Source organism: Ciona intestinalis, chromosome 7 (assembly GCF_000224145.3).
Source record: "Ciona intestinalis chromosome 7, KH, whole genome shotgun sequence".
Taxonomy (NCBI): domain Eukaryota; kingdom Metazoa; phylum Chordata; class Ascidiacea; order Phlebobranchia; family Cionidae; genus Ciona; species Ciona intestinalis.
The window spans coordinates 5,076,639-5,092,650 of NC_020172.2; the positions used below are offsets into that span (position 1 = coordinate 5,076,639).

At 34.3% G+C, this 16,012-nt stretch overlaps 1 protein-coding gene and 1 long non-coding RNA gene across 4 annotated transcripts; one reads left to right on the forward strand and one right to left on the reverse strand.

The window, feature by feature from the left end:
• Positions 1-104: 104 nt before the first annotated feature.
• On the reverse strand, positions 105-13,239 carry LOC108949612. Of its 3 annotated transcripts, none has more exons than XR_003396045.1 (6): positions 13,114-13,239; positions 12,566-12,683; positions 7,446-7,563; positions 4,239-4,507; positions 3,744-3,927; positions 105-785 (listed from the first exon to the last, which is right to left on the reverse strand). It is a non-coding gene; the product is annotated as an uncharacterized LOC108949612 (long non-coding RNA). The 3 variants fall into 3 exon arrangements; XR_003396046.1 differs by lacking the exon at positions 105-785 and adding an exon at positions 828-967; XR_003396044.1 differs by lacking the exon at positions 105-785 and having other exon boundaries at positions 3,582-3,927.
• Positions 3,731-15,243, forward strand: LOC100182118 (probable cationic amino acid transporter). Its single transcript, XM_018812434.2, has 16 exons — positions 3,731-3,847; positions 4,247-4,464; positions 5,620-5,757; positions 6,711-6,809; positions 7,471-7,697; positions 8,643-8,731; positions 9,080-9,230; positions 9,601-9,716; positions 9,961-10,059; positions 10,716-10,864; positions 11,489-11,578; positions 11,890-12,165; positions 12,579-12,690; positions 13,050-13,171; positions 13,676-13,788; positions 14,039-15,243. Exons 1-16 carry the CDS (start codon positions 3,768-3,770, stop codon positions 14,183-14,185), a joined length of 2,226 nt encoding a protein of 741 aa, XP_018667979.1. The 5' UTR covers positions 3,731-3,767; the 3' UTR covers positions 14,186-15,243.
• The last annotated feature ends 769 nt before the right edge of the window (positions 15,244-16,012 follow it).

Consider the following 16,012-nt stretch of genomic DNA (forward strand, 5'->3'; position numbering starts at 1 on the left):
AAATAACTATGCTTATACCGTAGAATGAATTAAAAAGAAAAATTTACAATCGATGGCAAAAATGATTTAAAAATAAACGTTTTTTAATATTAAAGTGACGAAAATTCAATGTTTTGACATTTTATTTTTAAAACGCCCAGCAAGTCATTGGTTAATATGACAGAACAACAATCACTAACAAAGTTACATGAATAAGTGGTAACTCGTAACCAGGCACAAGGTGCATGAAACAGAACACCCGTGTTATAACGACTGTGGTTTTCCGCCCACGCAAGGGTAAAACGAATTACATCCAGAACAGCTTTTTAAAATCTTGTGAAGCAAAAACTGCGCATAGAACACGATGCCTAATAGTTTCCGTATACAAACACTAAAAAATTCTGTAAGAAATAAAATTGTAAAAAATACAGTTAATTTTGTTAAAAACTTAAAATCGAATCGTGTTAATATGTTGCTTGGGGACTGTTCACGTTAACACACGCGGGTAAAAAAGCGTTAATTGAAAATTCGCTGTTCGATTGAAAATCTGTCCGTTTCCCCACGAGTGTTTCTATTGACCGCTGTACAAAAGGGAGTTGTAACTATAAGTGAAAAAATTCATGTCGCGTGGATTAGTGGCAAGAGGCTCTTCCATTTCGCTCGAATCGATGAAACAATTTCACTAAGAGCTTCTACAATTAGGGCCACTTCCGAATTCCATTCGTAAGCCTCTTGGTCGTGGTGGGATATATAGTAGGGTGGGGAAATATGGGACACCTTTACATCAATTTTCTCGCCCCATCTGGCTGTAAACAAAGAACATTCAAAGAATGATAAAACTGTATTTGCACGACTTTCATAAACAGTCGTTAATTGTTTAAAACACGATCAGGATATTATTTGGACGTTATGTGCCAAAGGTGTCCCATCTTACCCCACTATACTATATTATGGAGTATTCGTCTTCCGTTGTTTATATTTACACCATCTGTATAGATACAAAAGTAATTTTTATTTTCAACAAGTTTATTAAATTGTTTCTCCGACTCGTAAAAGCCCGATCACGAAAAAAATGGGGTAAATTACCTCATACATGCGAGAGATACGGGGTTCGAGGCTCGGTGCTGCTATACCATTCTAGACCGGGTATCCAAATTGTTATAACCGCATAGAAAAACAGTCACCTACTAAGTTACATATTTGGTAACTAGTAAACGGAAACGAGGTGTATAAAAAATTAGTAAATGTCATTTAATAATGTGTCATTGGAAATCAATTACAACATTCTCACTTAATTAAAGATTTTAGTTTTTTGTTCCAAATACACTAAAGTCGTATACGTATACTAAAATAAAAAAGATACTACAAGACAGGCGTGCTTTTGAGGTCTCTTAAACTATATGCCAGGCAACTACCGCACAAATGTAAAGTACAAATAATTAGGTTTTAGAAAAACATTGATTATCTGCTTTGGACTAAATCCCTCGCATCTTGAAGCAGCTAATCAGAAACTAATTTTCCTTTAATCTCATCGATTGAAAAGATCAATTATTAATTATATGATTACCATGCAACTATAACGTGGTAGTTGAAGTAAAAAGAAAGATTAAAATGGTTTGTTACGTCATTGTTGAGATTGTGACGAAATGAAAATATTCTGTAACTTTAGTTTGTTTCTTCACAGTAGGGATGTTATGTTCAAACAATTTAAATAATTCATTATAACGAAATGAACTAAGAATATCACGAAACAATCAACTTTATGACAAAACGAAACAGGAATTTTGACGTCATAGTTAAAATTTGCAAAACTTTTGATTTTATGATCTCTGTGTGTTTCGATATTCTATTTAATTGTTTGGATAGCGTGTGTGAGGTGGGGTGAGACAACATCTGGGATCGAGATCAATAATAATTATTGAAGATCTTAGCGATCAATATTATTGTGATGTCACAGACATAATGCTTTTTGCCATTCGGGAACTGAGTAGATTTGACAAGGTCGGGTGTAGGTATAGTAGGTTCTAGGTTGGGGTAAGATGGAACATCTTTTCGTTCTTGTGTATAGCTTTATTTGGTAGTAAACAACGAAAATTTACAGAATTATATATTCGTATCATATCGACTATTAAAGAGCGTTGTTAATTTTGTTAATTGTTAAAGAGGATAATGAAATATGGGGTATTATAAAGGTAACCCATCTTACCCCACAGTATTGAAAGTTGCAAGGCAGTATGTTAAAAACTATAATGGGTTTATATCAGGTTTTATTAGACCGTGCGCAGTGAAACTTTGACTAAATAACATAATTTATGAAAGAATTTCAGTATTTCTTTATTAAAATAACCGCTTTTAAAGTTTAGTAGATCGCAAAGAAATACAGAGAACCCATGGGTGCTGTGACGTAGAAGTTGGAAAACTTATAACAATCTGAGACAGATAATCAATGTGTTTTATTTATCCTTGCATGGCGAGGCAACCACAGTCGTTATGGCATGTTCTGTTTCATATATCTCGTGCCCTCTTACAAGTTATCACGAATGTAACTTATTTATCCTTGTATGGCGGCGCAACGACAGTCGTTGGACCACGGAAGGTCTGTTTCATAGTTTGACCACGGAAGGTCTGTTTTCACCTCGTGCCTGCTTATATACGAGTTACCGCGTATGTAACTTAGTGGGGACTGTTTTTTTTTTCAGTCCACTTATAAATTATTTAGGTTTAACAGGAAGCCAATGCATGAACGTAAACGTAAATTAGAAATAGTAAGAATAGACAAACACTTTGTGTTTTCTTAGTCAGTTTATGATTACCGCTTCAAGGTCCACCTGTTGTTTATTCATTGTACAGCGGTGTACCAGCTTTTGGGCGCACGCCCATGTTTTAATTAGACACATGTGCGAGGTGTACACATAGTAGATACATGGGTGGCAGAAATGAATTGGATTATTGCAATAATCTGTAATAACACTTGATGTGTGGAACAAATGACATTAAGCATTAAATGTGAGCAAAAACAGGTAAAAGTTACATACTAGTAACGTGAGCGGGAACAAGGTGTATGAAACGGATCATCCGTGTTATAACCTAAAAAAACCTGCCATGCGAGGATAAACAAGTAAAACTCACTCATTCATAACGACTGTGGCTTTACGGTTCTTTACTATATGGATAAGCTCCTACAACGAGGCATGCGAAACGGTTTATGCCAGGGTAGCCAATTACACTACTCGTTTTAAAGTTACTTTTTGCATATTTTTAGACTTCAGTTATTGCTGCCGGAGGAACAAAGCGAGTTGTTCGCTTTAGCTTTAAGTGGAACTGTATTTTAAAGTACAGATTTATACACGCGGTAACTCATTAGTGGGCACGAAACAGAACATCCGTGTTATAAAGACTTTCGTTGCCCTGTCACGCGAGGACCAATAAGTTACATTCATTCATGAGCCATGCAGAATAGAAAATATTTAACAACAAGTTTACATCTGCTGTAACTCGTAAGCGGCAAAATAAAAGGGATGTTATTACGACTATAATCGTGAATTAGGATAACAATTCATTCATTAGACAAGTTAACTTGTAATAAATTCTGTAAATCTGACCCTAATCTGGTGCTCATAGAGTAGCACGATTCGTGTGTAAAGAAATACAGTAAGAGTCTGGAGCTATGAAATCAAGTCCACCAAATTGTATAATATAAGAAATATATATTTCCTAAATGGCATCGTTAGTAATCATGAACAAATTGATTGATTATTTTTCACCTTTTAGTTCCATGTTAAGTTAAAATGAATTGCTTTCAACCAAGTTCATGGAGATGGAATTCCTTCAAAGAATCTTCGCATCGCATGGCAGCGCGATTAACAAGGTATGTTTGTGACGTGGCAGACGTTCATTGTGTCAGGTGCAGACCTTCTTGTTACGTCATTCAGTTTCTTTATTACGTGACTAAAATCAAGTATTTGTCATTTCTATTAAAATACAAATAAAAAAAACTTAAAATAAAAAAATTACAAAATAAATATTAAAAAAGTTAACATAACAACAGCATAATTTTTATTACTCTTTCAATGGCAATAACAATGTTTATAATAATTAACTTTGCAATCCGTGGGAACTTATTAAAATATTCAGTCGTCATCTAACATTAAAGATTAAATAAATAAATAAAAAAATAAACAAAAGAGTAAGTAAAAGCGTTGTTGCTAAACGTCGCAGGAACTAACTTTTACCAAAAAAAATTAATATTTTATTTAAACCTTTTCAGAAAGCGGCCGATCGAAGCCATGCGTGACGAAAGAAGGAAATCTGTGACGTCAACAAAGCTTCCGAAATGTTTGACGACATTGGATCTGACGTCATTGGGCGTGGGAAGTTGTGGTGGCACAGGAATGTATGTGGTGTCGGGTATGGTGGCGAGGGAGATTGCTGGTCCAGGTGTCATCTTCTCTTTTATCATCGCTGGACTCGTGTCTTTGTTATCAGGTATGACGTCATGGCGATGACGTAATCAAGACGTCATCAAAATCTAAAGTTTTATTTTGTTAAGAGTTGTTGCAATGACCAAGCGTAAAAAAGCCTCAATTTCATATTAATTCGCGTTCGCTGCATTCGTTGTTTGTCACAAACAACGATCGCGACTTTGTATTCTTGTGACGTAACAAGTCAGACAGTCACGTCACAATATTTGCACTTAAATAAGACTGTAATATAGTCAATTTAAACATGAAAAACGTATAATTTTAAGTTGGGATTTCACCAAGATAAATTCCACCGGTTTAAGTAACATACAACGCAATATTAACCATTTAAAACGAAAGCTCATATATATATATTTACTTGTTACGAAACAATAAGCATTGTCCTGAGTACCAGAATAATTTACATACACCATTGTTTGGTCGATATTTACTCCATTATTGACGTATAAAGACGTAAATGACGTCACAAATATCGATTGTGACCACGTGACATTCTAGGGGGAATTATTTGATTAATATATCAACTAGTTATTATTTTAATTAATTTTTAGTTCTGAAGTCCGGGTAGTTGTATTTTAACTTTTATGTTTGTTGATTTGATACTGTTTATTGTATAGCCGTTTTTATTCAAGTTCACATAAACGTAAAACTGCGTATATTTTTATACGAGAACTTGCGCTGAACAACGCTGGGTGTAGGTATTTATTTGTTTGTTCTTTTATACCGCGACCAGCTACATTCAGAGCGCAAAACGGCAGGCAGTTTAAAACATCGGATTTAAAAAGCAATAAATTTAATCTGGAGTTTTGGCGTAACAGCCACGCTTTTTAAATGACATCCTTTCCTACACCTTTTATTCATAGCGTGTTTTACTATCTGTTGTTTTGCTGTTGATTCATTCTCTTCGTTTTCTTTATCTAAATAACTGATCTCGCTATCGTTTTTAAAGAGACGAATAAAATTATGTTATGTTCAAGCAAACAATCCAAAAAAGCGCTGCCATACAAATTAATGTACTACCATAATACGTAATTAACGTATTGAGTCAAATGTGCTCTAAATCAAAGGCCCGTGTCTCGCATAGGACCTCTAACCTTTTATAGAATACCTAACACTAACACTCTAGGTTCGAATCCCTCACGAGTAACTTATTTCACAGGAATGTGTTACGCTGAGTTCGGGGTACGAGTTCCTAAGACGTCAGGATCAGCTTATACGTATAGTTACGTCACAATCGGGGAATTTACGGCGTTTTTCATTGGTTGGAATTTAGTTCTGGAATACTTGATTGGAACAGGTCACAATGAGATTTGAATTTTAAGTATAGTAGAGTGGGGACAGATGGGACACCTATTCATTCTATTTTCTCGTCCTATTTTGTAGAAAACAAAAAATTCAAAGAAATATAAAAAAGTATCTTCACAACTCCCATAAACCGTTGTAAATTGTTTAAAACAAGATCAGAATATTTGGATATTATGTGGTAAAGTGTCCCATCTTCCCCCACCCCACTAAATAATAGTATTCTTATTAAATCATAAAAAAAAACAATGTATGGTAGTGCGAAGCTGTTAGCTGCTACCATTGTGCATGTTTATCCTTAGGCAACAAACTTAACATTAATTGCTCTAACCCAGCGGTCACTAATGGTGGTTGAAATTGTCAGCCATACAGAAAATCACAAACAAAGTTGCATATATGGTACAAAACACTGATATTTCTACATCATCAATTATTTATCTTTTCACAAAAAGTTATTACATAGGGGTGTCATATTACACACAATATTAATGGTGTACGCTTACCTGATACAATATATGTAACTTTGTGGGTGATTGATTTAATGCATGACTGACATAACTTATATATGGTGTAGCTTATAAGACTGACATAACTCATATATATAGTGCAGCTTATAAGACTGAAAATTCAAACAACTAATAGGAGATCACTGGGTTAAAGCAATTGCTTGCACATGTATTGCAACAATATAATCTCAAACTAAATAACTTATGATACAGTCTTGTAAGATTTCTGTGTAATAATATATGATATCTATGAAATGATATATGATTTCTATAGATCAATATATGATTTCCATGTAATGAAATATGATTTCCATGTAATGATATATGGTTTCTATAATATGATATATGATTTCCATGTAATAATATACGATTTCTATGGAATAATACATGATATTTATGAAATGATATATGATATCCATGTAATGATATATGATTTCTATAGCATCAGGAGCGAGTGCAATAAGTAGCATGATGGATTCCTTGTCGAACCAAACCATTAGAAGTTGGATGTTGGAACACGTGGGAAGATTGCCAAGTATCGGTAAGTTGATATATAAATATAATAAACTAATCAGACTTGTAATAATTTCTACGACTCTAACCCTGATCTCATAGAGTTGAACGATTCTTATGCTGTTTAAATTATCAGCGATACATAAATAAATTCTAAAAAATAATCACCCACAAGGCCACAAAGTAACATACATGGTAACTTGTAAGCTGGCACGAGGTGTTAAACACGTGTGATAACGACTGTCGTTTTCCGGCCACTCGAAGATAAAGTAAGTTACATTCAAATACAGTAAGGGTCTGGTGCCACGAATATGTAACAGACAAAAATCAAGTCCAATCGATTGCTGTATATATATATAGTAGGTTGGGGGAAGATGGGACACCTTTAACACATAATATTCGAATAGCCTGATCGTGTTTTAAACAATTAACAACGGTCTATGGAAGTCGTGAGGATACGATTTGATAATTGTTTAAAATTTCTTTGTTTACTACTAAATGTGACGAGAAAATAGAATGATAAGGTGTCCCATCTTACCCCACCCTACTATATATATTTCGCCTAAATGGTGCCGTCTCTATTTTTTAGATAGAAACTAGCTGTGCAAATGTTTTAATGTTTTGTTATTCAGGCATTTTTTACTATCTAGCCCATTTTACTCACCGTTTTACAAGTTCTTTCTTTCCAGCCGGCCACGATGACCCGAACTCCTACCCAGACATTATAGCTTTGTTCATTGTGCTTGCAATGACAGTGATTGTAGCAGCTGGTGTAAGGAACTCTGTGATGTTTAATAACGTGTTAAACGTGGTCAATATACTGGTATGGCTGTTCATTATAATTGCTGGGCTTATATATGCTGATCCCACCAACTGGTCCAAAGATGGCGGGTTCTTCCCCAATGGATGGTCAGGGGTAAGTGTGGATGGGATTAAACATATTTTGCTAATAGTATTGGTAAGTATGTGAATAATAAGAATGTAATGTATCTTAAACTATGCAAACACACAGTTCACATTTCTTAAACAATATTGGTAAGTGAACAAAGAATGCAATGTAACTTAGATGAGGGTAAAGATACAGAATAAACATTTTGTAACAAATATTGGCAATGATGAATGCAGCTTAATTATCCCCAATTAGTGCGGCAAATATTCAGGAAAAAATGGTTTAATGAGTAAATTTTGTGCGGAAAACATTTAAATAATTTTGAATAAATAAATAAAACTTATTTATCCTCGCGGGGCGGGCAACAACAGTCCCTATAAAACTGTTGTTTTATTTTATACACCTCCTGCTGGCATACAATGTATAATAAACGAACAATGTAACGTCTGCACCTTGACGCAGTAATCTTAAACCGATTTAAGAAAACACAAAGTCTTTGTTTAGCTCTTTCCAATTACGTTTACGCTCATGCATTTGCTTCCTGTTAAACTTAAATTATGTATGAGTGAACCAAAAATAGCCGACCACCAGTGAAATACGTGGTGTCTCATAAGCATACCATATTGATTGTATGCAATATGACGTGCCTATGAAATAACTTTTTGTGAGAAAACAAAAGTGGGCACAAATGTGTATGAAACAGTGGTATAACGACTGCCGTTGCCCCTCCATGGAAGATAAATAAGTTATGCTTGATCACTTACAAAGCGGGCACGAGGTGTGCGAAACAAAGCACCCGTGTTATAGTAACTGTCTTTGCTTTGCCACTTTAAAATAAGTAACATACGTGTTAACTTGCAGGCTGCCACAAGGTGTATGGAACAGAACGCCCGTGTTATAACGGTCGTCGTTGCTATACCATAATTAAGTTACAATCAATCTTTCACATCTAACCACACCTTCTATACATAGGTTTTAAGGGGAGCTGCAACTTGTTTTTACGCCTACATTGGGTTTGACATTATTGCGACAACCGGCGACGAATGCAAACAACCCCACAAGTAAGTTATTCAAAAATATTTTCAGCGAACCACTGTGTGCAGCACAACCAAATCAAATAGTAACCTATTAATGGGTCAAGTTTTGTTTTAAATAATCAACTAATTTAAAAAATAATCTTTTTTTATTTATCTATACAAATATAGTAACGAAGATCAAATTAAATAAAATACTGAATGCAATTAGCAACAAATAACAGTTGTTAAAAAAAAAACTGGTATAGGAAAAGTATCAAATAAAAAGCTACTAAACCCATGATATAATTTAGCTCATAAAGAGTAGAACACCTCATACAATCTATCAGCCTCAGCCACCCCTATATATATAAAACAACTTCCCATACATTACAGGTCCATACCTCGTGCCATCTTATTCTCACTAGCCGTGTGTATGACGTGTTATATATCTGTGAGTGCTGTGCTTACACTGGTGCTACCATACAGCCAAATAAATGAGGAATCTCCCCTTCTTGATATGTTTAACTACGTCGGCTTCTATCAGGTAATGCTGTCTGCAAGTTTGTAAAATAATTATTTTGGCAACTTCTTTATCCTTGCATATCGAGGCAGCGGCAGTCGTTACAACACAAGTGTTCTGTTTTAAACACCTCGTGCCAGCTTACGAGTTACCTCGTATGTAACTTTGTGGGTGTTTTTTTTCTGTCCTGGATCTAACTTAAAATTTACTGTGCAATCTTTGTACGATGATTTGGGACGTTTTTTCCCAATGACATGATTGCTCACGATGGTAGCAGCATTAAGCTCTGATCCTATACCCTCACAACACGAGGCAGACATGCTAACTACTGTGTCCTGGCACTGGATATTTTACTACTAACTTGTAATAAGCTCATCCTTTATATTTCCCGCAGGCAAAATATGTGATCAGCGTTGGTGCATTAGCAAGTTTAACAGTCAGTTTGCTCGGTTCATTATTTCCAATGCCGCGCGTGCTTTACACGATGGCTAGTGATGGATTAATATTCAGGTGGGTTATGTTTTTACTTATGGCTGAGGTTCTTGTCAAATGATCTATAATTTGGGCAAGAGTTGGGCCTCCAACATTGTATTTGTATATGCACATTCTATTCTATATAGGTGAGGTCCTATAGTGAGGTTTCCATCATATGATTTATGTTTTATTTCACATTAAAACAAACCCACTTACTCAACATAAGACTTGAATACAAGAACCACTAACACAAGAAAATTCTCAAACTTTGTCTTTTTAGATTTTTGAGCCACGTCATGAAATACACGGAGACCCCCGCTGTTGCCACGGTGATATCAGGAGCCATTGCCTCAATACTCGCTCTTGCTGTTAGTTTAAGGTAAGATTATTTATTACTGTGTTTTTTGAATAAAGTTAAAATGACAAGTTGTTAAGCTACTGTTAGAACATTAGCGCTGTTAACATTGTGGACGTACGCGTCTTTGGGCAAAACTACCAGCAATTGTTCCAACCCAGTGGACACTAATGAAGTAATGGGTTGTCTGAATTTTCAGCCATGCATTAAAGCAATCACCCAAAATTACACACGTGGTAACTTGTAAATTGGCATGAAGTGTATAAAAATGTTATAACTCAATTTTCACTAATATATTGTCCAAATTGCCAACCATATACAAAACAGCAACTCGCAAACTTAGGTAGGATATGAGATGAACCCAAAGATCTCATTGTGTCAAACAAATCCATGCTCGGTGTATAAACATAATAAAAGACATCAATTATTAATACAGGAAATTTTTATGGGTTTTGGTTTTCATTTGTGGGTTTAATAGCTTCTGTACCTTGACTGTGAGCACGGGACCTCATACCAAACATTCCCAATAACTGTGGGCAATATGATGTGTTGTAGCACCCTGGGTGTCGGTGCTAATGGGGCTAATTGTGGCATAAATTGCAGGTCCTCTGACAAGCTCCGCAGTAGGACCTCACTCATATTAAATAGCATTAGAAATAAACCTAATACAAAACCCACAGGGACCTAATAGAGATGATGTCCATTGGAACCCTGCTAGCTTACACTTTAGTATGTTTGTCGGTGTTGCTGCTTCGTTACCAGCCCGTTGTTTTGGCCGATTCTCGTACAAACGGGCTCCCTATACTGCCTCCAGTGGAAGAAGATGAAAGTAAGATTAAATATTTAAGATATTTATGTGGGCGTAAAGGTCAAACTTATATTATGTTTGAAGTTTCGTGAATTATTCAACGGAGCTTGACTGCTTTTAAAATAATTGATTTATGTAAAATTTAATTTTGGAAGCCAACATTTTTGAACATCGTTTAAAGCTGCTAAAACTGTAAGAAAAAGTGTTTTACAAAGCCAAAAATTTGACCAAGTTTTAAAAATTTGAATGAAATACATAAAGCCTAATGCATACAAATAAGCAAAACTTTTCAGTTTTTAAATAAATCAATTCGGATACTTAGTATTTTCATCTTAAAAAATGGCAGAACACACAATTTAAGACAGAATATCCCAAACATACATAGTGTTTATGTGATATTGCATAATATATTTGTTGGTATTTAAATTAAAAGCAATCAATAAAATAATTTACAATTATTATGATTAGAAATTATTGAACCACTTACCTTACCTAGTTATTACAAAATTGTATTTGATTGACAGTTTAGTTAATTGACATTTGTATTTGATTGACACTTTAATTTGTTTTACATTTGTATTTGATTGAGTTGTACTTGTTTGACATTGATTTGATTGACAGTTGTATTTTGTTTTTGATTGACAGTTGATCCTGATGAGGTTGAAACCATGGAAACAGCGACTGAAGCATTTGATGAGCGGGACAACACAAATCTTATTTCTAAAGATAAAACTGGTGAATAATATTCTTAATTATATAGGAAATATAAACTGTATGTATAACTGTAGTTGCACTATAGCAATAATGTGTCACAGCCAACTTTGACTTTTTATGTTTTGTGTGGTTTTTGAAGATAAAATATTCAGTTTAAAAGTTATTAATGTAATAGCCTAATGTATAAACTTAAATACTTCAACTGTACCATGACATTTATGTGTTGCAGACTTTAACTTTGGTACCTTTCCATGTTTTGTGTAGTTTTTGAAGCCAAAATGTTAATTTAGAAGCCTTGAAATTGTAAAAAACAAAAACAACAACCTCCACAGAACAAAACTACGGCGCAATTAATGAAGAAAAGAAAGAAAACAAAACCGAGCAAAAAATTCTTACCAAAGTATGGCGTCGACTACAGTTGGCCATGTACCCACCCCTACAACACGTTAAATGTACTTTGGATGGGTGGATGATCCCAGTTAAGGTGATGCTAGGGATCCCACAAGCGATGGAACGGCCCACAGAGGAGACGGGGAAACGAGCAATCCAGAGAATCTGTTTGCTTTCATTCTACCTCGTTATGTTTAACATTTTCCTTGTGTTTGGGGGTAAGTGTTATAACGACTGTCATGTCCCGCCATGGTATACTTAATAGATCAATACATTCATTCACATTGTTAGTACTCGTTATTTGAAATAAAAATATCCCTAAAAAATTGATCACCCACAAAGTTACATACGTGGTAACTTTTAAGTGAGCACAAGGTATATGAAACAGAACATCCGCGTTATAACGACTGTCGTTACCTTGCTTTGCGAGTCTAAAAAAGTTATATTTATTTAACTGACTAATTACTTCCAGCAAACCAACTGCATAAATAATAGTAAGAGATAAAACAGAGTAATCGTTTAATTTGTTTATTGGATAATTTGTAAGCGTTATTATGAGCGTTATTATGACAATTTCGACAAATGAGATAAATACATTATTACTTTCATTAACCTCACCCCTTTCATCCAGCCAACCACCTAATTAACAAAGCATGGTGGGCTCTTCTACTTCTTGCTTTCTTCATCATAATTCTCATTATTCTGATTATCCTGGTTTGCCAGCAGCCGCAGAATCCTACAAGGTTGGTTTAAAGGGATATTGTTTACATTAGTGTGATGGAGATGTTATGTTTCGGTGCTATAAAATATGTGACGGAAAAAATAAAATTGTATAACATAGAAAATATACATTTGATTAATAAACTACATTCAATTAAAAACTGTAGTTTTGCTGTGGTATATAAAGTATTTTGACTTTTATTGTAAACTTAGCTCAGATTTGACAGAATTTAACTAGTAATTTATACCAAGTGGCAAAAAAATTAGCAGCCTATGATGTTTAAATCGGTTTTACATACAAGTACCTAAAAATCGTTAAATTTCTCGCAAAAATCAATTAAATCAATGCTAATTAAATAATGATTAATTTTAATGCATTCAGATTGGCATACATGGCCCCATGTTTGCCCTTCCTACCAATATCAGCTATATGGTTCAATACTTACCTGATGCTCAAGTTATCACCAGTAACCTGGATTCGTTTCATCATATGGTGCTTTATAGGTGAGTAGTTATGCAGAAAAGCAGAATTTTTATGCAGAGATATCAATTACATACTTGGGATACTATATCTGAAAGCAATATAATGTAGGTTGTAGGTATGTATACTGGGTTGCTTGGGCACTAAATTATTATTTTACATCCTATATGACTGAGGTAGTATAAGGTTGCATGGTGTTGTTTGTTATATGTTAGGAGTAACTTGCAGGCAGTGGCGCATCCAGAAAAAAAATAAGGGGGGGGGGGGGTTTAATTAAAAAATGTTCAAAAATATTTATTTTTTAATTTATTTTTTTGGGGAGTTTGAAAGGGGGAGTCGCGACACCCTAAACCCTCCTGGCTGCGCCACTGCTTGCAGGTATTGGTATCATCTGCTTTGAATTGACTGTTTCTTATACTACCTAAGTATAAAACAGAACACCCATTTGATAACAACTGCAAAAATACCTAGCTCTCTAATCATTCTACATCCACTTTTCTCTAACAACACCTATACCACCACAACAGGTTTATTTATCTACTTTGGATATGGTGTTTGGAACAGCGATCTTGAAAAAAGTGACCAAAAGTTTGAGGAAACAACTTATCAGGAGGGAATGAATATCGATTACGAATCCAAGGTGGGTTAACTAAACTTTGATGCTTAGTGTGGCACTTGGCAAAGTGTGTGTGGCACTTGGCACTTAGTGTGGCATTTGGCAAATGCCATGAATTCTTTATGAAAGGGAGAATGAACTCTTGTCGTATATAAACTAAACACAGAAACAATCATGTAACCCGAAAACAAAACTATATTAAAATTGAGTATAACTTAAATCAAATTCAATAGAAAAGCCCATATAGAGTATAAACATGGAGTATATTTTACAGAGCGGTACAATAAGCTACCAGAACAATGACAAAGCACAATTGACTGAGAATGATCATATGGAGAATGCTGAAGCTGTTTTAACCAATCATGATGAAGTCAAAAAAGTTTACGATGATAACCAGCCACTAAGTGACAGCGGAGAGTAAACATAGAAATCATATATTATAACTAATTTAAAAAAAAAATAATAAATATTATAGTAAAATGGTTAACCTTGTTAAAACTTGTGACAATCCTAAAAATGAACAACAAACTGGTATATATATTTTAAATGTTTTTATGCTAAATTGGCATACATTAACGTATATGTGCCATTGGTAACCCTTTGTATCGCTTATTAGCCCATAATGTCACTGTTTCAGCTTCAAAGACTTTGTTTATTTATTTTAAGTTTCTTTGCTTAATGGAAGAATATGTTTTATTGATTTAAACAACTTTTTGAACCAGTTTACACATAATATTGATATATTTGGAACACACTTTTACTACTTTACCATTTCCTCTTCAAAATTATGCAAAACTTTTTAAACGATAAAAATTGCAAAACCTGATATAGCTTTTCTGGCAATTTATTTTCATACCAACGTTTTAAAATTTCGTTCAGGTCACCTTCATTAGGATAAAACACTACAACGTTGGTATAAATAGATTTGCCAGAACAGCTGTTTAAGATTTATAATGTACATGGCAGCAACAGGCTATATTAAATAACCTTAACCTGCACATCCTATACACTGATGTAATGAGATGCTAGGACCAAAATCAAACGAGACTAATATTATTTTACCAAAATTTTATACTTCTATGTGTTACTGTTAATATTGCTTAAGTTTTGTTCCATAAAGCAGAGGTTTTCAAACGATGTAACAGCTCACTTACAAAAAAGTTTATTTAAAAAACCCTTAAAGCTGAATACATTTAAATTGTAAGCTGGAGGTGTAAAAAACAGAACACCCGTGTTATAATGACTGTTATTGGCCCACCACGCATGGATAAAACACTTTACATTCAATATTTTAATTATTTAATGAGAAGTTTTCTGCACACTTAAACTTATTACATTTCACAAAGTTAGAGAACCTCTGCCATAGTGACACAATGTATTCAATCAAGCAATTCTAATTTTACGTTAATTTGCACAAGTTGTTAAGGGAGTTCCACTTGCTTACTGTGAATGATAGAAAATAAATTCATGTTGAAAATATTGTCAGTTTTTTTCTTATACAGCGAACTGACAGTTCTTGGATCAGTGGTAAGACTATAGATATCAGTTATATATGATAACTATTGGTGAGGCACTAACATCGTAACTAGAAGTTATACACTTTGTCATTGTGGTTGTGTGTGCTTTAAGTGTTAATATATTAGGTGTTACTATAGTCTAGCACCTTAGACCAGGCGTTCATATTGCAAATAAAGTATGCCTGCTGCCATTGGGGCGTGTCTGTTTTTGTGTATAATCTTTATACTTAGAATTTAAGTTACATACTTCTTTGGTACTATGTACCAATATAGCAATACTAACTTGGTACAAGTGAAGAATCCTGGTCATCACTAAAATTATAATCTTACCTATTATCTCTCCATAATCAATTTCCATTTTTATTGCATTCAAAGTTTTCCCTTCGGCTTTTATGCTATTTTATAACCCATACGCAGATTTCGTATATATATTTATTTATGTACGGACTTTGCTCATAGGGTCTTAAACGACTGCACTTATATTCTTATGCCAATATTCAGTTACACGTGAGCAGTCCTTATATTTATACGGACTCTGGTGAGCAGTAATCATAAACTATCCCATATAGGCTTAGAACGCACGTGTTAACGCTTATTACTCCCATTCTCTAATATGTGTTATTTTGAAACGTCACTCATTTAAACCTTTCATTTCAACCACGTTTTCTCGCCTTGGTTTAAATTTTTACCGCCTTTCCATAAAAATCTTATAACTACGGCAACCAAACTTA

Bases quoted from the DNA above. Each gene is read 5' to 3' on its own strand.
- LOC100182118 (XM_018812434.2), top strand. From the start codon at position 3,768: ATGAATTGCTTTCAACCAAGTTCATGGAGATGGAATTCCTTCAAAGAA. The intron at 9,717-9,960 runs GTGGGTTATGTT...TTGTCTTTTTAG, and splicing joins AGTGATGGATTAATATTCAG to ATTTTTGAGCCACGTCATGA. The intron at 12,166-12,578 runs GTAAGTGTTATA...CCTTTCATCCAG, and splicing joins CATTTTCCTTGTGTTTGGGG to CCAACCACCTAATTAACAAA.